A 22,049-nucleotide genomic window follows, 5' to 3' on the forward strand; every position below is an offset into this window, starting at 1 on the left:
AGTTTTATGGTTAATTGCAAATTAAGTACTTTATCAATTTCTTGTACATTTGCCTTCTTCAGAGACACGGCTGGTCAACAGGCAAGGCAGGCAATCAATCAATCAATCAATCAATCAATCAATCAATATTTGTATTGCGCCAATTCATAGAAAATGTTATCCCAAGACACTTCACAAAAAGAGTACATCTACCTTACTCTTTGTAATGAGTAGGGTGGGGGGCCATGAGGGCTGACAAACAAACTTAAAACTACTAGTATTTAAAAAATTGCAAACAAGCATTTGAACACTGAAAACTACGAGCTGCCTGTTGCAACACAGCCTGAATGGTGGATTTCAACATAAGTCCCACCTCTGCAAGGCAAGTATCCAATCATTGTAAAGGATGTTGGGGTGGCACCTTGGGTGGCCAATGGGGGCCCATGCCACCCCTGGCCACCCCTCTGGACACACCCCTGTCTATAACGTAATGGTAATGGACGCTGGTTGGAGGCGCCCTCTGTGAGTTTTTTGCTCAGCGCCCCAAAGGACTCTAGACTCACCACTGATAGTGTTCTGCTTTCAAATACGTTTATGATATTTAGTTTATTTGGGGGAATTTGTGTCAGACCTGCAGCAATTCATCGATAAGTTGTTCCGCAGAGCAAAGAGCATTTAAGCTTCTCACAGAGTAATGAAACTAGAACAAAACAACACATTCATTTTCTCTAATGCCTTTATCTTGTGGATATTTTTAGCGGTTACAAATGTATTTTGTTTCAGTGCCAGCAGCTGCCCCATCCATTACATTTTGTATTTAAGATAGACCTTTCAAAGCCATGATTAAAATCCAGGACGAATGTCTGCTTGGATTGAGAATTTGTTGGTCAAAGGTCACTGTGAGCACACAAAACGTCGCAGAATTCATACGCTAATAAATACAATGCGTCAGTTTGGATGAAATGATGAAGTGGCGATATTTTTGCACCTATACGATAAAAGGTCAAGTACACAGTGACACACGATAACAGAAGGTGGGGAGATTGCTGCCATAAATCACATTTAATTTTTTTCCTGAATAAGTGACGAGTATCCTGGGTGCTTACTAATGAATGAATGTTAGGATCTTGAGTGCTGCGGTGTTGTGAAGCATCTTCATTTCTTCGCAGCCACACACTATATGTGAAGCACTGTGTACCATCATGGCTATAATAACTTTTATGTTGAGCATTATCATTATCGCGGTTTTATTTATACTTAAAGATTCACAAAACTACAGCTTGTCTTTGCAGGAGGCATACATCATTTGACAATGACTACAGGTTGTTGGACATACAGGGAAAACAGCATGGCGCAGAGATGTCTTTTTAATGAGCAATTACTAAAAATCAGTTCGGAAAGAAAACAATAGTTCAGGAGCCAATTTAAAAAAAAAAATCATTTTAGACCCATGTAGGCCAAAACAAAATGCTTAGAGTTAAGGATATTTTCTTTTTCATGATTCCATTGCATGCTGTGAGGAGAAAGTAACCACATTTTTTGTTGATGTCAAAAGAAGCCTTTAAGATTTGATATCTTGGGAGAGTGGGGAGCATTAGTTGGTCCCATGCAGACACACCAAATGCTGTTTGAGAGCGAGAGAGGGAGACAGACGGGCGATCAGACAGACGGAAAGGGCAGGGGAGAGTGTGATATCTGTCTGTCTGCATATTTACTTTCCATCTTTCCCTCTCTCCTCCCTCCCTCCCTCCCTCCCTCCCTCGCCTGCTTTTATGCCACCATGTCAAACACCTCCACACCATCAGCAGATTGGGAGTCAGCAGGTGTGTGTGCATGTGTGTGTGTGTGTGTGTGTGTGTGTGTGTGTGGATGGACAAGTTGTGTGTTTTGGGGGGGATGGGTGGCATCACCGTTGCCATGGGAACCAGTCCGTGTAAAAAAAAGAAAGTAATTTGTCTGGTTTCCATAGCAATTGGCTACAAAACAGGGATGTTTCATAAAATCTACAATACGGATAAGAACACTTTCTACTTTATATAAATGAATCGTCAAAATGTCCAAAAATGAAACGTGACCTCATCCTCCTATCAACAGGTGTTTAACGGTCTTAAAGATGCTTCTTGTGTCTATAAATACAGCATTAAGCCTAAGACAGTATAAGTGGAACATGCAGTATAATTGAAGAGGTAGGCTATAGCCTACTGCATAATACATTTACATTTGACTGTTGTATTAAAATACATTTTTAAATTTTGTTAACATAGATATCTCATAATGCAGCACAAATATTAATTATTGCCTCAGTTATTTGTGCATCATATTGGATTCCTGGAAAGCTCTCTTTTTTTTTTCCTGTGTCATACACGCTGTCACTCACTTGGCGTGAAATGTGTGTGTGTGCGCGGGGTGTGTGTTTGTTTCTCTGCATTGAAGCGGCGCGGCGCGGAACGGAGAGGCGGGGCAGATAAGGGCAAAGAGAGGGGAGGCTGTACCCCGGTTTGAACGCCGTTAATTAGTGACGTGCCTTCCTGCGAGTAAGAGCAGTCGCTGCTGAAAGAGCGCAGCCCGGTGGAGGATGAACGGGGGCTCCGTCAAACCTCCGGGGCGATGAGGAGCGGAGAGGACGGACGACAGAGAGCCTTCTGCCGCAGAGGAAACCCAGATTAGGCTGATTTGACAAAACAAGCCTTACCGGCATCCCCAGGGCGAAGGACTATAACCACGTCACGCATCCTGCGACTTCCACTTATACCCACCGACCCACCCGACTCGACCACCCAGCAGGTTGTGTCGGGGATGTAAGGGTGGAGCTGAACACACCGGCAGCCGACAAGGATCTTGGTCTGACTGCATCTTTAAGATTTCTGTCATGAGAGCGTCGGTCCCCATGTTTAGGTATGTATAGCCTGGCTTCAGTGCAACTTTCTCTGCAACCTGTCCGAGTGAGCAAACAGAAGAAGCGACTCAAATCACGAGTCAGTTTCAGTAAGGAGTCTAATTCTAATCCAATTGGTTCTGCATTTTCCCCTGTTGCGCACAGATCCATATAGTTCACAGGAGGCAACAGCGCAGCAGGGTTTTTAGCTATTAAATGTAAAGTAGGCTATCAGGATGCTCCCTAACCGCAGAGCAGAGAAATGCTGGTGCATTTAGCAGCTTTGTCCTTTGCGCTTTTCCAGCGGATGAGAGAATCCCAAAGGGGAGAGGCGCACCTGTAAGCAGGGGGAGGGTCGGACTCTCCCCCCGGCTGGTGACCTCCTGCTCCAGGGAACAAACTCTCCCATCACCCTGGTCTCTCCTCTCCTCTTTCAGCCCCAGATCAGAGAAGTCCACCGATGCGTCCTGCAGCTCCTGATGCTCGACAGTACTCCGGGGCTTTCCGGTCGGTGGGAGAGGCTCGAACCGCGGCCGCGCGCTAGGATGCTGCGCCAGGTGTTGCACGCGGGCCTACGGACCTCCTTCCACGCGCTGGGCCGGTTCGTGGCGAGCCACCCGGTTTTCTTCGCCTCTACGCCGGTGCTCCTCTCCATCCTGCTGGGGGCCAGCTTCAGCCGGTACCGCGTGGAGGAGGACGTGGAGAGTCTGCTGGCGCCCAAGCACAGCCTGGCCAAGATAGAAGGCAACCTGGTGGACAGCCTGTTCCCCGTGAACCGCTCCAAACACGCCCTCTACTCCGACCTGCAGACTCCTGGACGGTACGGGCGCGTCATCGTGACAGCCCGAAAGGGGAGCGTGCTGGACCAGGGTCACCTGGACACCATACTAAAGGTATGCACATGCACAGTTCACATCTCTGAACAGTAATAATAATAACTTTATTTATATAGCACCTTTTAAAAACACAGGTTTACAAAGTGCTTTGACAAACAGCAAAAACAAGAAACCAAACACAGAAGAACATGAACAACAGCAAGAACATAACAAATGCAAAATACTCAAAATAATGAAATACAATTCAACAGAAAAGAACCCAAAGTGCACGATACCCAACAGACATATATAACCCGACCATCACAAGAACCATTATAAGAACCCAGGCAACACAAGAACCCAACAACACAGCTGAGATCAAGAGGAGCAAAGATTTAAAAAGATGTAAGAAACTAAAAGAGCTGAAAGCGAATCAAAAGATAACAGCAATAAGAAGATAAGAGCAGTAAAAGAAATAGAAACAAGTGGTTAAAGGATAAAAAAAAGGGGGTAGGTTACATTAATGCACGATGACCCTGACAAAACATGCAGAGGCTACAGGAAGTGGAATAAATGAAAAGTGGTTTTGAGAGACACTTAGAATAAAGTTTATAAAACTAAAGAATAAGCAACACATTTAAAAATAGACGGATGAAAAAATAGACTTCTGTCAAGCATAAAAAAAAGATTTTGATTATAGAGTTGGAAAATGAATCTGTTGGACTTCCATTTTTTTTCATCAGTACAAACATAACAACTAAAAGAAAGATAAACATAGAATAAACAACTTTTAAGGCTTAACAGAGTTAGACATCAGTACGAGTGTGTCCAGTGAGCCTGAAGCCTCAGTTTTGTCCCTATTTTAACATCTTTTATTGTAATTTTTGGAACATTGTAGTCTAGCTACATTTTAAATGTAGAATATTTGAAAGCTTTCATTTGCAGTTGAGTAGGAACTAGTTTTACTCTCAGGGTGGAATAATGCTGTCATAATGTAGCCTACTCCTACAACATTGCAAGTTAGACTAAAGTAAGGTATACTACATTGTTTATTTGTAACTCAAATGATAAAACAACAGAAACAAAAACAATAGCCAAATGCAGAAGGACAAATGTCAAGTTTAATAAACAACATATTCGATAAGTCATTAGCTAACTTTGCACAAAGTTAACATTAGCATTAGGAAGACCTCAGAGTTATTTAATATATCAAGACATGATAGGAGAGTATGTCTCACGGTGGCCATGTTGCCCTGTGGTCACGCTTAGGATGGGTTTACCCAAGTTTATGGTAATTTTTAGCGAGCTAGGTTTGGTGGTTAACTTGGTAGCGCAAATGTTAGCACGCTAATTTAATTGGTATGAAGCAAAAGGAAATGTTAGCTATCTAAAGGCTATGTTAACCAGCTCAGAGTATTGTGTTTAACAGCATTATTAGCCAGGAATTGGATGAATGCTAAAATTAGCAGTTGTGACAAGGATTTCATAATCCATTTGGGATGAAAAAATGTTGAAATATAGCACAATGTCCCCTTCAGATAATTCACTTTCCATTTTCTTCCAGTTGTAGATCAATCACCCAAATTACGTTATAGGCTTATTGGATTTAAGCCTTTGGTGTGTGATGTCCTACGGAAATGGCCACCATGTGAATATGGATAATTTAATCACTTTCAGACACTCTCATATAGGTAAAGCTCACCGTCTTCTGGCTGCAGAACATGCATGCCAGCTGTCTACCTCCTAATTCACAGTGATTGATAAGTCATTACATAAACCAACACAGCCCCCCTGCTAATAACCTCAAAACCTCGATGGTCATGAATCTGAACTTTTTAATTACGAAGCGGAAGTTGGTCAATTCCCAAACAGATTTATGAGTATCAGCTGGAAATCTCAGAAAGCAGTTATAGCCAAATGATTTCATAAAGTAATACAGATATAATCCAAGCATGCTGACTAAGAAGCATCAAGCTCTTTTCTTTTCTTTGGGCTTCGTCTACCTGTCCATGCATTTTTTATGTGTGATTATCAAATATAGTTTTTGTGACCCACTTAAAATACAACGAGAATACAGTGCTGGTCCTCAGAGGACTGCAACAGAGACTGAGGAGTTTAGAGCCGTGCATCATTTACAGAGAGAGATACACTGATAGAGGATAAAACCACTGTTACATACAGACTGTTTCTCTTCATCTGTGAGGTTCACACCTTTGTAATATTCTTGTAATATTGTGTCCATGGCTGACTCGTTTACTTGTGCGTCAGTCTGTGAGCTCCTGTTTTTTTTTTCCCAAACTGCCTCTGAACAACGATGTGAGAATGAACTTGTTCTGTGAAAGAGAGTCAGCAGAAATAGCAGATACTAGACAGGATATCCACTTTGTAACAAATAGTACAAATCATGAGTCATACCCAAATACTAGATTGTTTTTTCTAGTCTTTTTCATCTCCTGACAGTGAAAACATTGGTGACCTTTTCTCTTCTATGATAGAAATAATGTTTAACACGATTAATTAGTGTCTGCGCAGCATTGTGAGTCAAATCATGCTCTTGTTTATTGATTTTTTTAAGAAGTCAGAACACAGCCTCACCTTAGATGCTCTTGCTTAGAGAGATTATTTCATAAACCTGAATTTATTCTCTCTGTGCTGGAAATACGGTTACTCATGTGATGTCAAACGTTTTTAATCATGCAAGAGCCAGAGTCAATCGACAAGTTCCTTTAGTCCAGAATGAAATATCTCAACCATGAAATATCGATGTCATTAATTTTTGAGCGCACCCTTATGATTCCCCGATCATGGATCCTATACACATAGGTAATCCAGTGGCTACTATCCAGCAGGTTTCCTAAGGTTGCAAAATTTAATTTCAGACATTCATGGTTCCCAGAAGATGCATGTTAATAATAATAGTAATAATAATAGATTGAATAAAGCACATTTCAAGGGACCCAAGGACCCTTTACATAGTGGAGAGACCAAACAAAGAACTAAAATAAGATTAAGACAGTAAGAGAGGATGGGAAGGCAGAGCTATGAGAGTTTGTAGGCTGTGGAGAACAGATGGTGTTGGAGGATTTTTTTGAATGTATCTAAAGATGGGGCATTGCGGATGTCTTGGGTAAGGGTGTTCCAGAGGGTGTGACCCTGAAGGGCCTGTCTCCACAGGTGCGAATGGACAGCAGGTCAGTCTCTGAGGACAGGAGGTTTTTGGGATGTGGTGTGTGTTGGTGAAGGAGGTTGGAGAGGTACTTAGTGGCAAGGGCGTGGAGGGATTTGTAAGTGTGGAGGTGTATTTTTGTATTTGATGCAGAATTTGATCGGAAGCCAGAGGAGGTGGATAATGGTTGGGGTGATGGTGCGGGTCAGGACTTTGGCTGCACAGTTTTGGACATATTGGAGCCTGTCTAGGGCTTTGCTGGTTACCCCAGTCAGGAGTCATTGAGGCAGGAGGTTATGAAGACTTCACTTTGAAAACCAAGAGTATACTTCCGCTTCCTATAAATATGGTTAATTTAACATCTTCAAAACACAAAACATTATAATGATTATACTCAACAAACTTGAAATGACTGTAGTTGTAAGACCACCAATCTGAGAGATTTTTAAGCCCCATTTACTGGATAGTTTCTCATTAGTTATGTCAGCTGATAGGCTCTATTTAGAGACAACATCTTCGAAAGACTATCAGTATAGCCAAAATGTGTTTGTCTCCTTTCTAAACAATGGCACATGAAAAAGGTGCAACAACACTGTCCTGTATCGTGTTGTGTTGTAGATTCTATTGCTATAAAACGCAGGCTCAGAATATAACTGTGCCGTGGTAAATCCCACAACAGGACTGCACAAGAAAGGACCATTCAAAACCAATCAATTTCCAAAGACACATTCCCACACACAAGCACGCACACACACTCTCTCCTGAGTCAATGCAGTACTCTGAGCTGGGAGACAGCTCTGCCCATGTTCACTGTGGCAGAAACTGGCATCAGGCCTGTTGCTTAGTAACCAGCCCTGTGGATGCTGCTGGCACTGTTGTCCTCTCGACATAGAAACGGAGGAGGTTTTGAGACCACTATTGTTACTCTTGTCAACTAACGGCACACACTCCCCCACATATCTGTCCTTCTAATTCACAAGAACAAAGTTGAGGCTCAGAGTAAAGCCAAACACACTTTGAGTTCCACTGTTCTACACACTGAAGAACTTTGATAGAACTCTCTTTTTTTTGTGCTTGTCGCAGTGTATTCAAACAATCGGGAAGCTAACTTCTTTCTTGCTTGTGTGCACGCGTTTCATCTTCACACAGCTCCACAGGCAGATTTACCAGATGCAGGTGACAGTCCCGGCCACAGGCCTCAACAGCTTCAACTACTCCTTCTCCTACCTCTGTCTCCCCGATGAAAAGAACATCTGCATCATTGATGACATCATACGCGCCATGGAGGAGATCCAGGCAGCTCGCGCCTCCAACCGAACTGTCCCAATCCTGCGCTACCCGATCACGCAGCTGGTAGACGGAAGGCAGGCGTACATCGGCCACCAACTGGGTGGAGTACAGGGTTGGGGTCCCAGCGGGGCGGTGCGTAGTCCTGGCACGGGCAGCAAAGGGGAGGGTGTACGATCGGCAAGGGCACTGCAGCTCACCTACTACCTCCAAGCGCGCGGCGACCTCATGGACCGGGTAGCTGGCCAATGGGAAAAGGCCTTCTGTGCGGAGTTAGAGACGTTTGCGGTGTTGCACCCGAAACTGGGACTATACCCTTCCACTTCCTCTTCTCTGAGGACGGACTTTCAGTTCTCGTCTGTGCTGGCACGACGCCCCCTGTTGGCAAGCTTGGGGGCGTGCGGTGTTCTCGCCATCCTGTGTTGCTCTATGAGGGACTGTGTGAGGTCGAAACCCTGGTTAGGACTGCTTGCTCTGCTGTCAATCACTCTATCGGGCCTCACTGCTGCTGGGATTCTCAACCTGACCGGGGCAACCTACAACTCTTCATACCTGGGAATCCCGTTCGTCATGCTTGGTAAGTTACAAACAATGACTTTTGATAGAAAAATGAAACGTGTATTCTTTCTTTAAAGACTTTATAACTGAGTCCATGTCTTTATCCTCCCTTTGTTTGAAACTACCCCGTCAGTGTGGGGATTGGGATGTATGTAAAAGCTCCAGTTGTTGTAACTTATCAACAAAGTTAGGCACACAACATTTTGTGTGGCACAGGTCAAAATGTATCCTGGACAAATGTCTTGTTTAAAGCGTCCCCAATTTGGAAGGTTATCAGTCCATAATAGTTTGAGCACGATACTGGATAGTCCCTATGATCTGTGGACAAAGAGTTTTCTGCACAAATTCATGACACTGAATGATTAACATGACAGCATTTAGAGTTGCCATTATACCAGAATTGTAAACTTCAATATGATAGTTATAAAAGTTAAACAATATCGATATCTGGGTTGATTTCATGGCAACAAAAACTGAAGTTCTAGGCCCCCAATACTGGGAATGTTCTTGTTTTCAGCTATAAAAATTTGCAAGCAAACTCATACACACTGTCTTAATTGTACATATTTAAAATTGAGACTGTGTGTAGAAGCTTGCTTGCAATGTTGTGATGGATTTGGATGCCCTTTTTTTGCACCTGTCATGTGAAATAGTTGTTGTGTTATTTAAAGCTTTGGTACTTTTTGATACTATCATTCATTAAAATATTGGAGATTGTATCTTTAAAAAACATTCGGTATCAAAAAGTAGAGAACATGACAATGACGCATTCCTGGCAATCTTCTAACTTTTTATTCTTGACGAGTCTGTCTATGTCTTCATTCTCCATGTGTTTGTAACCGGGCTTTTAGCTCAGCATATTCGATGTACTCCCTTTGGGAAGTCAGGGTTGTCAAATGGAAGGGAAATCTTTGCACAAAAACAACATAAAAAACTGTAAAGCAGAAAGAAATCTGAGGAAGAGCAATGCTTGCATGTACAGGTGGGAGCCAAGGTGAACATGGCCCTTTCTCTTACATCACAGCCTGCCTGTGTTCACCGTCTGCTTATTTCAGAACCTGTGATGGGTGTTGCAGATGCCAGCCTCAGGCTGAATGCCATTTCAAAGTAGACGGAACGTCAAAATGACTGACGGGTGGTGGAGAGTGAACTTGACTTTCTGAGGGGAGGATGATGGAACTTTCAGTACACTTTTAGACCGAGGGTAGCAACTAAATCAAAAAGTTCCCAAAAGAGTTACTTGAATTGGAGTGGAGAAAACGGGTTGGTATGCTTTGAAGTAGGCGCTTGTTGGGTTTTCAAGAGTGTCTGCCAACACATTTCTCACAATAGAATTGAAGAACTGCATCCAGTACATTCTGAAACCAGAAATCTGATGCCCATTTTTCGCATTGGTCAGCCAGGTGTATCTAAACTTCTTAAAGTATTTCCTTCCCGCCTTTTTTTTCTTTAAATATTTTGTGCATCTATGAGTGCAGGCCGAGAGCCAGACGAAAGTCGGTCCAATCACATCAATTTATCCAATACTGTACTGTAGTGTTTTTGTGAACAACCAACATGGCTGCTGCTGATGTAGACCATTCTGAATCAACTTTCAGCATTAAACAAATTTGGTGGTAGTCTGTGTTATGTTCAAACATTGGGCGTGGCTAATAAATGATGCCATTTGAAAAGCCTTGCACTTTTGAACTAGAAGCCATATGAGCTGAATGTTGGAGCTAGCCTTGCTCTGATTGGTTGCAGTGACCATATGCATTTCTGTTTGCAACTTTAGCTGAAACTTCTTTGAATTAAAAAATAAATGGAGAAGTCCTAGACCAAAAGTGACGCAATATGGCAATGTTCGGCTACCTCAATTGATTTTTTCTTCATGGAAGGCAACCCGAGGCCAGGGTTAACTGTGGCACTAAAACTGAGTCAGTGGTCAAGTATGACTCAATGGGTGTAAATTAGTGCAGAAAACCCCCCCCTACATTTTATTAAGCAGTGAAAGAACTATATTTTAATGTGGATTGATCACTTCATTGCCCCAGTAAGGTCAGTTCTGCTTTTCCTCATGGCATGTAGACTTGGCCAGACTTTGATAGAAGCATAGTTCTTGGAAACAATGCAGACATGACGTCACATGTCTCATGACCGAAGTCCTAAAGGGGCCACAAGTCTATAGGTTGGACGTTTCCAGTTTATCAGAGGAAATAAAACTCTTTATTGAGAACATAAGTCTAACAGAGGCTGCAGCAGGGCTCTAAAAAATGTGTTCTCTTGCATTGGCAATAAACCCAAGTCATATATTTATCCTTTCTGTTCTGGAATATATTTATGGTGGTTTGAAAAAAAGATATAGGCCTACTGTTGTCGTTTTTTATCGACAGCGGGTTAGCTTACAATAAGTTGCTTTAACGGTGGAGTGTCACTTCATCTGCAAGACTTGATGTACTTCAATATGGATGTAATATATCGATATAAACATGTTTCTACTTTAGGTTGGAAATCTGATTTGTTTGGGCAGTACTGATACGAGGAAAGCAGATACAGAAAAACAGACAAAACTGAAAAGCTACAACAAGATTTTAACAAACTAGAGGTTAATTCTATCTGCATGCCATATGTGTGAAGGCGTATTTGCAGTTTATATGGATTGCATGCAGACAGTTGGATGTGATGAGTTAAACCCTCACGCACTCATGCAGTCTATACCATAATTACTCTGTAAATGTGGAGGAGGAAAAGCTGCTGTTGGGCTTAAAATAACTGCAGACGGAGCAGAGGAAACAGGGGAATGGAGACTAAAAGGGGGGTTCGATGAAATATCACTCCAAAGTGGGGTCGGGAGAAGGATTGTCTTTGCAGAAAACAAAGTTAAACTGAAGTTAGAGGGAAGGATTTCTGAGAATCAAGTGGGCAGACAGAAAAAGGTGGGAGGAAGTGTGAGGAGAGAGGAAAGGATGCAATTACACATTAGAGACAGAAAGAGCATGAGAGAGGAGAACAATGTGGATTCGTGTGGACCGTTTTCATCTTTTTCTTTCATAATAAGACAGAAATGTTGTTACACGGGGCCTATTAGCTAGCAAAGCTGGCAGGAAGGACAAACTGATGTGTTGTAGTGATGGGATTTCTGGCTCTTCTTAGTGAGCAGGATCGTTTGGCTCAGCTCAGTAATAAGAGGCGGCTTTATTTAATCACCAATGTTTTTACCTCTGATTGATATGTGTGCATCTATTTTACTGAAATGATTCATTCCAATTATACTTATAATTACCATATATACCATATAATTCCCATTTTACCTGATGTTTGGTAAAAAAACAACGTTATACCAGCAAGCACTATGTTGAGCGGTATGGAGAAAAGAGTGTTTGTTTATAAGGATGGGTACATTGAAGATGGAAAGGGTTTGAACATTAATACATCTCAGTCATCTATGTTTTTATTGACCAATATTTTTGTCCATTAATATTCATGGAGATCTAAGTTGATTTTCTTTGACCTTTAAGGCACTGTAGAGCTAGAACCGTCCATTACTTTCAATTAACTTTCAGATTATTTTCATGATAAATGATTACAATCTATTTAGTCTTTAAAAATGACATCTCCCTGGGTCTGACAAATTGTACCATTTATTTCTTACGATTTTTTGACATTTCAAAATCGCATAAAGAATTTCCTCTCATAAATGTTCATTACTGTATTCTTTATTTTTCCCATGGAGGAAGCTGTTTTTTTTTTCTTAAAAATATGTCCTTCAATGTGAGGTCTGAAAAAAATACTGATGTAACCCCAATGTTCTCTCTCTCTTAAATCCAATTTATGACACGCCAGGGACAGAAAGGGTTATTGCAAAAGGACATATCCTTTTCTAATTGGTATTTTCTCCTTGTTTGGTGCCTTAATGTGTGTCTGTCTGTCTGTGTGCGATCAGACATTAGCCCGTCTCAAGCTCTGGTAAAATCCCCAAATCCTTGAGCAAGTGCTGTCCTCAGCCTGGCTCCTTTCTCTGCAACATTAACCTCCACACCTCTTTCCCTGTCATTCACTGTCTAATTCCCTCTCTCTCTCAATCACACACCAGACACACACACACACACACACACACACACACACACACACACACACACACACACACACACACACACACACACACACACACACACACACACACGCACACACACACACACCCACAAATCACAGATCTGCAGACTTTCTCAGCTGCACCCACGCCTGAAGTGCCGGTACGTTGTGCCTCTGCCGAGGTGTTAAGTGTTTCGCCATGGTGAGGTCACTGGTGAGACTGTGTCACTGGTGAGTCATGGTTTCCATGGCTACCATGGTAGAGGAAACCATTTAATACAGTCTCCTGCAAACATACAAACATGTATGTACATGCACATGAACCTGGACATGCATCTCGCATTTACCTCAACTGGAAAATGAAGTATGTTAGGAGATACAGCATCAACTATTTATTTAAAATGTCTTTACATGATGTTTGAAGCCCTGCATCTGTTCAGTATGGAAATGTGTAATTGCACATCTGTTCAATTATCCTCAGAATGTGTTCAATTTTGTATAGTCTTCTGTTTTGGACTCTGTTATTAGGTTACATTTTGCCGTTTTAGTGCTGCAGTGTTCCAACTACTCAAATTGGATTTTTAAACTCATCATAAATCTGCATTTCCAGTGTCTTAGATCTGCCATGTCACACATTTCCAGTTCAAACAGGATTGAGGTGTGACATCACGCAGAGAGGACAAAATCAGGAACACTGAGTTATTACACTTCGTCTTGCAATGTTGTGATTCTTCAAGATGAATGAGTCAAAGCCAAGCAAGGAGCGGTAGAAATGTTATAGCGAAGGAAACAAGTTCTTGAAATCTCATGCCATTGTGGGAAAAGTTTGTATTTTGGCAGAACTCTTGTTGAACCCCCTAAAAATTTTCATTTCAAATTTTCTGAAGTATAACAAGCTGTTAAAGGCTTTTGTGTACAATTGTTTTTTTCCCAATCATCTGTTGAAATAAAGAAGTGCCTCTTTAGCAGCTACATTTTTCACAATGTTCGCTAGCTTTTTTTGGCAAAAAAAAAAAAAAAAAATTGTAAAAAAAAAAAAAAAAAAATCATGTGGAAAAATGTTAATTTGTGTGTTTGGAGAATAAGACAAACACTAAAACCTCAAATTTGCTGTCTGTAGAACCAAAACAATGAGCTGAAATTCACAGCTAACTTGGGTGACAAAGAACTGCAGAATCTAATTCTGTGCTGGTTCAACACAACTTTGCTATTACATGAAGTCAAACAAGCTAGATTTTGTTATCAACTAATTAGAAAGAGTATCATTCTGTAATACACAGCAGCAATGGAAAACAATATTTCAGCTCAGATAAGAGCAGACAGATTTTTTACAGGGAGCTAGCAGTACTAGCAGAGTTAGCATTAGCATAGTCTGTGAGCTATACGGTAAATTTAACATTTTTGATGAACTTACCAAAAATACTACCAACTTCTACAACATTGGGGGAACTATAAGTGTTTAAATTGAGGCATAAAGAAGTTGTCTGTTTCTATTTTTATCCTCTGAAAATAACTCTGTGAGTCATGACTGTCTACAATGGGTGTAACGCCCGAGTCCCACTGTCTGTGATGTTTTCAGAGTTTTCAGAGTCCTATCTTCAGTTTGTTTACATCGCCCGGACGGCCGGCTGACTCCTCCCCTCGTGTATAAAAGTTGTTTAATTGAGGGACTAGAGAAAAGAAGAATAACATACTGTACTCCCTGCTTAACTGTGTTTCTAGATCACACTCATTTCAGGTAAATTTACATGCAGTGTGAAGATACGAGCATAATAAAGATTGCTAGCGTTAGCATTCTAACACAACAATGCAGCGCGAGTTGTTTTGGTTTCATGCTGGCGCTCAAGGGCGACATCTGCTGGATCAAAAAATCGCATATAAAGCCTTTATCCGGGATAAAAAAAAACGATCCCAATGATATAGCAAGGGATTCCCTTAAAATTTAATTCAACTTTCTTTCCCATTTCTGTTTCCCATAAGGTCACGGGCTCTTCGGCTCTTTTGAGATGCTGTCATCATGGAGGCGGACCCGGGAGGACCAGCACGTGAAGGAGCGAGTGGCGAGCGTCTTCGAGGATGTCATGCTGCGTTTCTCCGGCTCCACCATGCTCCACCTGATGACACTCGGCCTCGCCGCCTCGCCGTTCACCAACATGGAGGCCGTCCGTCTCTTCTGCCGAACCGCCGCCCTGGCTGTCACCATTAGCTACGTTTACACGCTGTCCTTCTACAGTTCCTGCCTGGTGATCACCGGGTATCTCGAGACGGGCTACAGACACGGCTGCTTCTGTCGCAGAGTCCCCAAACCGGACCGGCTGGACTCCAAACCGGCCTGGTACAGGTGTTTGATGTACACGCGCTACCAGGACGAGACTCACGCGACAAACCCGCCGCACGGGGTCGTTCACGGAAACGCCAACTCGCCAAACCCTAACCTAGCGCACACGCATTCTCACACACACCCGCACACAGTGAACAACCCTGCCGCACACGGACACGGCCATGTGGCTAACTCCACGCACCCACACCAGCACACGCACACGCACACACATTCAACTGCTAACACAGAGCATCATCCGCCGGACTCTCACCTTTTGCTGGGGTGTGTGAGGCGTTGCTATGGAGACTGGATCACTAACACCTATGTCAAACCATTTGTGGTTCTGCTGTATCTGGTTTACATCTCGTTTGGATTGATGGGCTTCCTCCAGGTAAGACAAACTAACTGAAACATTATCCTACATTCATGTGTTTGCAGACATCCCATACTTGTAGTCCTTTATCAGGTGAGTAGGGAAGAGAACTACAAAATACGTTTTTTTTCCCGCTGCAGCTCTGTGAGACTCTAAACTGTCTGTTCGAGCTCTGATATGTGTTTTTTGTCGACAGGTGACCCAGGGTTCAGACCCCAGTGCACTGGTTGCCATGGATACAGCGACAGTATTGTACACCCGTGCCCAGCAGCGGTACTTCAGCTCCTATTCCCCCGTCATTGGATTTTACATCTATGAAAGCGCCCCCTACTGGAACGCCTCGGTGCAGCGGGACCTGCTCGAATACGCCAAAGGCTTCCAGCGAATCAGCTGGCTGGAGGCGTACCTGAACTACCTGTCGGACCGCAACCAGTCCACCAGCCAGCCGCGGGAAAACTTCACCCACACGCTCCGCCACTCCTTCCTACGCGAGCCGCAGTTTGCGCACTTCGCGGACGACATCATATTTGCGGAGCGGGGTCAGGGGGAGGAGCCTGACGTGGCGGCGTCTAGGATCTTCCTGGTCGCCAAAACCACGGAGAACAAGCGGGAGGAGATGTCAGTGCTGCTGGACACGCTGCGACGTCTGTCACTGACCTCGCGTGTGCGCTTCTTAATCTTCAACCCCTCCTTCGTCTACCTAGACCGCTACGCCGCGGCCGTCAGCTCCCCTCTCAGACACTCACTGCTGGCGGTGCTCTTCCTTCTGGGTCTGTCCTCGCTGGCGGTCGTGGAGCCCCTTGTTTCCGTGTGGCTCGGCCTCACCCTACTCTCGGTGCAGTTTGGAGTTTTGGGTTTCATGACACTATGGGGGGTGGAGCTTGACTGCATGTCTGTGCTGTGTCTGATATCTGCCTTGGGGCACTCGGCGGACTGCAGCGGCCCCCTCCTCTGCGGTTTCGCCTCCGGTCGGGGCGACAGCCGGACTCGCTGGGTAAGAGTGGCGCTAGAGAGACACGGAGTCCCCTCTCTACAGACACTCATCTGCTACAGCGCCGCCCTGGTGCCTGTCGGCTCCGTCCGCTCAAACCTCACGCGCACACTTTTCCGCTGCCTCACCCTCACGGCCGGCTGCTCGGCCCTGCACACGCTTGCCTTTCTCCCCACCCTCCTCACCTTCCTGCCCCCCTCCAAGAGCCGGGGACACGGACCCGAAGGTGAGGGGCAGACACAGGAAGTGGAGTGTGTTGAAATGAACGACAGCACCCGAGTAGTGGATCAGATTACCACTGTCTGAGCACAGGATGATTTGAGTTTTCTTCCTTTTTTTTTTTTTTTTCAGAGAGACGGCCTCTTGGTTTCCATGGTGACTGCCCACTGGGAACTGTCCCATTGTAGTCAGAGCTGTGATACAGCAGAAAAGATGCTGATCTATGTAGAAAAATAAAAGAAAAGGAGATTGTCATTGAAGGAAAGAAGACAGAAAATCAGAGGTAGAAGGTCAAGAGGAAACAGATTTGAACAGGTACATGAAGGTGTGAGTCTACTGAAGATGAAGAGAGTGAAGATGATGTTTCCAGTGCAGTGTATCCATGGTTACCTGCTTGTTGTAAGTGCTGTGTGGCATGTAAATGAGAAAACGGTCGATAAGGAGATGAGGGTCAGCCGAGGTCAGGCCTGGATTTGTGATTTTTTTTTACCATGCAGAAAAGTTCCACCATTTTTCACTAATACTTGCTTTAGACCTGATCGCATTGTTTTGCTACTGCTTTTTGTTCAAGATGGCAAGATGCATAAATACAGCTACAATGACATGAGGCAATCATCTGTAAGACTCGAGTATTTCTACTTAAATGCTGGAAGATTAAAGTCAAATCAAGAAAATGTGGTCTGAAGTGGTTTTTATGTTGTTGCATTTGAAGTTTGTGATGGTGGGTATCGTACAGTAAAACAAGCACTGGCAGTGCTGATAATTTAATATAGGAGTTCACACCGATATGTTCCTGACATCGGTAACTGAAAGAATCATTGGAAAAGACACGTCATTGCAATGATTATGGCACTTATTACAAATCATGGTTTTTGAGAAGATTTTCAATTTGTTGTCATCAGCTGATTAAAAAGCAAAATCTGCATCATACTAATGACTTCAACCTTTTGAGAATTAGAAATACTTTATTACTCTTCATGGGAAATGTGGTCGTTACACACAAAATACCAGTAGAACATGAATCTAATGTAAATAAAATTTTAAAAAAGTATTGTAGAAATAAAGTTATGTTTAAAAAGCGGAGGGAATAAAGAAACAAATACAAAAGCGCAGTATTTAACAGTAAGTTATAACAAGGGTATTATTGCACAGAGTAAATAAAGAATAAACAATGAATAAGGGAGGAGTTTACAATCATCAGTGTGGAAAAGTCCAGGGTCGGACAGTGTTTGTACACTCAGAGGGAGGATTTGTAAAGGACTGATGGCCACAGGCAGGAATGATTGCCTGTGGCGTTCTGTGGTGCTCAATGTGCTCCTGTCTTTGACCACCATATTGTCGAGTGGGTGGTAGACAATGTCCATGATGACACGCAACTTAAGATAGCATCCTCGTCTCTGACACCACCGTCAGAGAGTCGCACTCCGCCCACGCGACATCAGTGGCCTTGTGGATCAGTTTGTCCAGTCTGTTGGAGTCCGCTACCCTCAGCCTGCTCGCTCAGCACACAACAGCAAACATGACATGACATACGCACAGAACATCCAAAGTGCTTTGTCTTTAAGTTTCAAGCTAAGCTTAGCCAAGAGCTCAGAAAATGACATCTGAGTAGAGAAACATGACAAGTGTGTTCCACTGTCATTTCTAATCCCTCAGTAATAAGGAGCTCATTTATTTACCAAGACAGAATATAAGTATGAAATAGATGTTACTTTCCAATCCTTTGAGCCAATAATCCATTGGAATGAAAGCATTGTTACCTCCTGCAGGGAGATGCTCGTTAGAAGGCTTGTTTCCTGTCTTCTCTTTTATTCCTGGATTCTTCTCTGTGGTTGAAGGTCGGCGTGTGTGGGAGTTATTCTTATTGTAAATCCATTCTCCTCTCTGACACGTTCCCCTGAATGAAAGCCTTGTTCGGGCTCCACAACCATCAGTAAGACAAAGACCCGATCCCTCACCTGCTTCCCTCCCACCAGCACTGCCGAACGGCTTTCTTTAGAGCACATGCTCGACCTCCGAGCTGGAGGTACCTCCGACGGTGGACTGCGTCATCTATTGAAATGCAAAGCTTTTTTACGCAGTTACATTGCATTCTAAATATAAAGTCAACACAAAGGGCAATGCTGATGTTCTTGTGTTTAAAGTACACGGACTGGACCTGGCCATCCTACATACCAGGGGGCATGTGGATCCCTTCTTTGTCCATTCAACGTATCAGGAACAAAAAAAACATGAAAAATCTTCCATTAGCTTCTCAGACTTTTCACTAAAAAACCCCAAAACAGTAACCTCATTGTGGCACTCAAAGAAAGTCCCAGAAACACTAAAGTCTGTAGGAACCAAAAAGGAAAAAGCGGCTTTTCAATATAGCGTACATTTACCGTTTTTTAGCTTGTAATTTTCACAGAGGAAGCGTCCAAGTCTGCTACAAAGTGTAGCCTAGCTTCCGTGCCTGCACTCCTGCGGTTTCCTCAATAGAGCGGATTAGCTGACCAACATATCTCGTGGCTAATACATTTACTACTATTGACAAGAAACCTCATACAACACCACTTCAAAAATACAGAACTATCCCTTTATCATAGAAAGCATGGTTATGTTGAACTTGCTACATTATAGACCCTTTGAGTGCTGGTAAACAGTCTGATGGTTTTTGGCGGCAGCTGGAGGCAAAACAATCCGCCAAACACGTTAGCCATCACTAGCTAGCAAGTTGGTTTTGGCTAGCTTTTGAAATTTGGCGGAAGAAAATACGAGACTATACGAATATAGAATAGAATAGAATAGAATTACTTTTTTGATCCCAAACTGGGAAATTGTGGCGTTACAGCAGCAGGTTGTCCAAACACACAATATGAGTAAAAAACACAATATTAGCAAATTTAAACACAATATAATATTAAATACAAAGTAAATAAGCACTAAAAATATCAAAACTAAGAATGAGAATATAAACAACCAGGATTTAACTTAACATTACTAGTCTTAAATATGAAAGATTAAATGTAAATGTGTTAAAACAGAGTAGTAAATGGACAGTACTGAAGTTAAAGTGCATGAGTGTAGACATGTTATCAGCAGAAACTATTCAATATAACGGTGAGTAGACAGACAAATGAAGTGAACTTGAGTGCAGGGATAATTTGTAAACATATGGAATATATGAATTCACTTAGGACCAAAAGTCTTACTAGAAAAGCTGTAGACGTAGATAGATAAGTTCCTTATTTGGAAATGCCAAAAAATCCATTAAGAAATCTATTGAATCACAACCTCCCTACAGAATGATGCACAGTAAGTGTTGGGATCTCACTGAAACTCAATGTATCCAAACGGTGCTCTTTCTGCAGGCGACTTGTCTGAAAGATAATTCCTCGCTTACTTCCTGACACAGATGGGATGACATATTTTCTTAACATCACACATACACAATCAAACACTTTAATAAACTCATTAAACACAGTCCAGATGGTCTGAACTCATCCTTTCAGTGGAGAAGATTGTTTTTTTTTTTTTGCCAAGCTTTGATTAAGTTTGACTAATTTGTTGTTTTCTGGCTGTCTGAAGGAAAGAGTAAAAAAAAGGGAGGCTTGCCAGTGGGATTACCTAAATTCACTTACACTTCAACTTCAATCACACACACACATAAGAGCACACACACTAACAATTAACTTCCCCCTAAAGTGCTGCATCACTGAAGAAGAGCAATAACGTGCTGCAGTCTCTCCTCGCTCCATTGATCTGATACTGTTTTTGTTTCCTCGCACTAAACACCAGACAAAGGCTGACACTTAATCTCCAGAGGGAAACAATGGCAGTAGTCTTCATTGCCCCCTTGTGGTCAAAATCAACTGCTCAATTGTCTTGATCCCCACACACACACACGCAAACACAAACACTTTGCACGCAGACACTGCAGAACAGCAAAAAGACGCTCTGAGATTTAAGCTGTGCTGCCCTGAGGCCGCAACTTGACTTGCTAGGATTAATTTTACGTCTGACGTCAGATGCCATTCCATGCGTGCGTGCGAGACAGAGAGTGTGTGAGAGATGTTTGACCGGTTTGTCAACCAGAATCCAACATTTCAAACTTCAGCATACTGTGTAATTTTTGCATAAATATTTGCAATTTTTGGCATGTTTTATGTTTATGTTCTGTGGAAGCACAATAACACACACACACACACACACACACACACACACACACACACACACACACACACACACACACACACACACACACACACACACACATTAATGCACACATACACATTTATACACACACAAGTACACACAAGATAATACTCTATTCAGGAACTGTCTGGACCTGCATCCTGTAAGAGCAGCTGCTGCCCTCCAGTCATACTGAGGGAGAACAAAGCACAGATATACAAGAGAGAGAGAGAGACAGACAGACAGAGAGACAGACAGACAGATTCTTTAAAACTTTGAAATATTGTGTATTATCTCTATTCAAGCGTCTCCTCCCTCCTCCCTTTGTCTCAGCGGGGGTGTGTCACCATTTGATCTCCTGTCTCCTCACATTTCAGAATTTCTGATTTCCTGAACACACCTTCGCACACTGTCTGACTGACGCACGCACACAGACACAACCTGACGCTGCCGATGATGCTCTTGAGTAAGACGCAGGTGGATTCTGTAGGAGCGAGGAAGCGCAACTAAGGTCAGAGGAGAGGAATCAATGCGAAGGAGGATTTTCAATTTTTGCAGTTTTTTGGGGGGATTTTATGATTGAAGGATTTACGACAGCACAGGGATGATGGAGGGACACTGTGTGAGTCGTCCTCCTTAGGACTCACACACACATAGATGAGAAAACCAGAACACGCTCAGAAGCAGGTGCATTTGAAAAGCATCAGGTAAGATATCACACATTGAGAGAACACAACGCTAGATGTTTTTGTAAGAAAGAATGTCCTAATGGTTGTCGATGACACAACCCAAGAGTTACTATTCTGACAATAAAAGACGAAGATAGAAACACAAACAATAGCAGAAGTGTTGTGACCTTTGAGTTCAAGTCCGACTGTGGGAACCAGAGGTTAGGAATGACAATAACAGGAGGCTCAGATGTAGCCCCAAGGCTCTCACAGGTAATGTTTCTTTTTCTGACATGATAATCACATCCTCACATACAGGTCAAAAATAGTTTACCAAACACGATCAGACGGGACATTTTTCTTAAACAGCGCTGTAAGCAAGATGTTTTAACCAAAAAAGTTTTTAAAAAGTTAAAAAGTTTAACCCTAAAAGTATATGACCAATGTTTGCTGCTCCATTAGCTGGTAAACAACGACAAAATCAGTAAACGCAGCATTAGAAATGCTTTATTTCTAGTCATTTCTTCCCCTTTACATTTGGTTGATTGATTAAA

General features: G+C 42.8%; 2 protein-coding genes across 4 annotated transcripts in view; both read left to right on the plus strand.

Annotated features, from left to right (window-relative positions):
- Positions 1–2,087: 2,087 nt before the first annotated feature.
- ptchd1 (patched domain containing 1) lies at positions 2,088–17,360 on the plus strand. Of its 2 annotated transcripts, XM_061064262.1 has the most exons (5): positions 2,088–2,874; positions 3,292–3,747; positions 7,985–8,699; positions 14,732–15,462; positions 15,641–17,360. In XM_061064262.1, exons 2-5 carry the CDS (start codon positions 3,334–3,336, stop codon positions 16,739–16,741), a joined length of 2,961 nt encoding a protein of 986 aa, XP_060920245.1. In that variant the 5' UTR covers positions 2,088–2,874; positions 3,292–3,333; the 3' UTR covers positions 16,742–17,360. The 2 variants fall into 2 exon arrangements, with proteins under 2 accessions (XP_060920245.1, XP_060920246.1); XM_061064263.1 differs by lacking the exon at positions 2,088–2,874 and having other exon boundaries at positions 2,890–3,747.
- Positions 17,361–21,070: 3,710 nt separating this feature from the next.
- adgrg2a (adhesion G protein-coupled receptor G2a) overlaps positions 21,071–22,049 on the plus strand; it is a 30,911-nt gene continuing 29,932 nt past the window's right edge. For both annotated transcript variants that reach the window (XM_061064362.1, XM_061064363.1), the window contains exon 1: positions 21,071–21,534. In XM_061064362.1, coding sequence (XP_060920345.1) covers positions 21,485–21,534 — 50 coding nt within the window. In that variant the 5' untranslated portion in view covers positions 21,071–21,484. The remainder of the gene's footprint in view (positions 21,535–22,049) is intronic.

This window comes from Labrus mixtus, chromosome 19 (assembly GCF_963584025.1).
Source record: "Labrus mixtus chromosome 19, fLabMix1.1, whole genome shotgun sequence".
In the NCBI taxonomy this organism is placed as follows: Eukaryota; Metazoa; Chordata; class Actinopteri; order Labriformes; family Labridae; genus Labrus; species Labrus mixtus.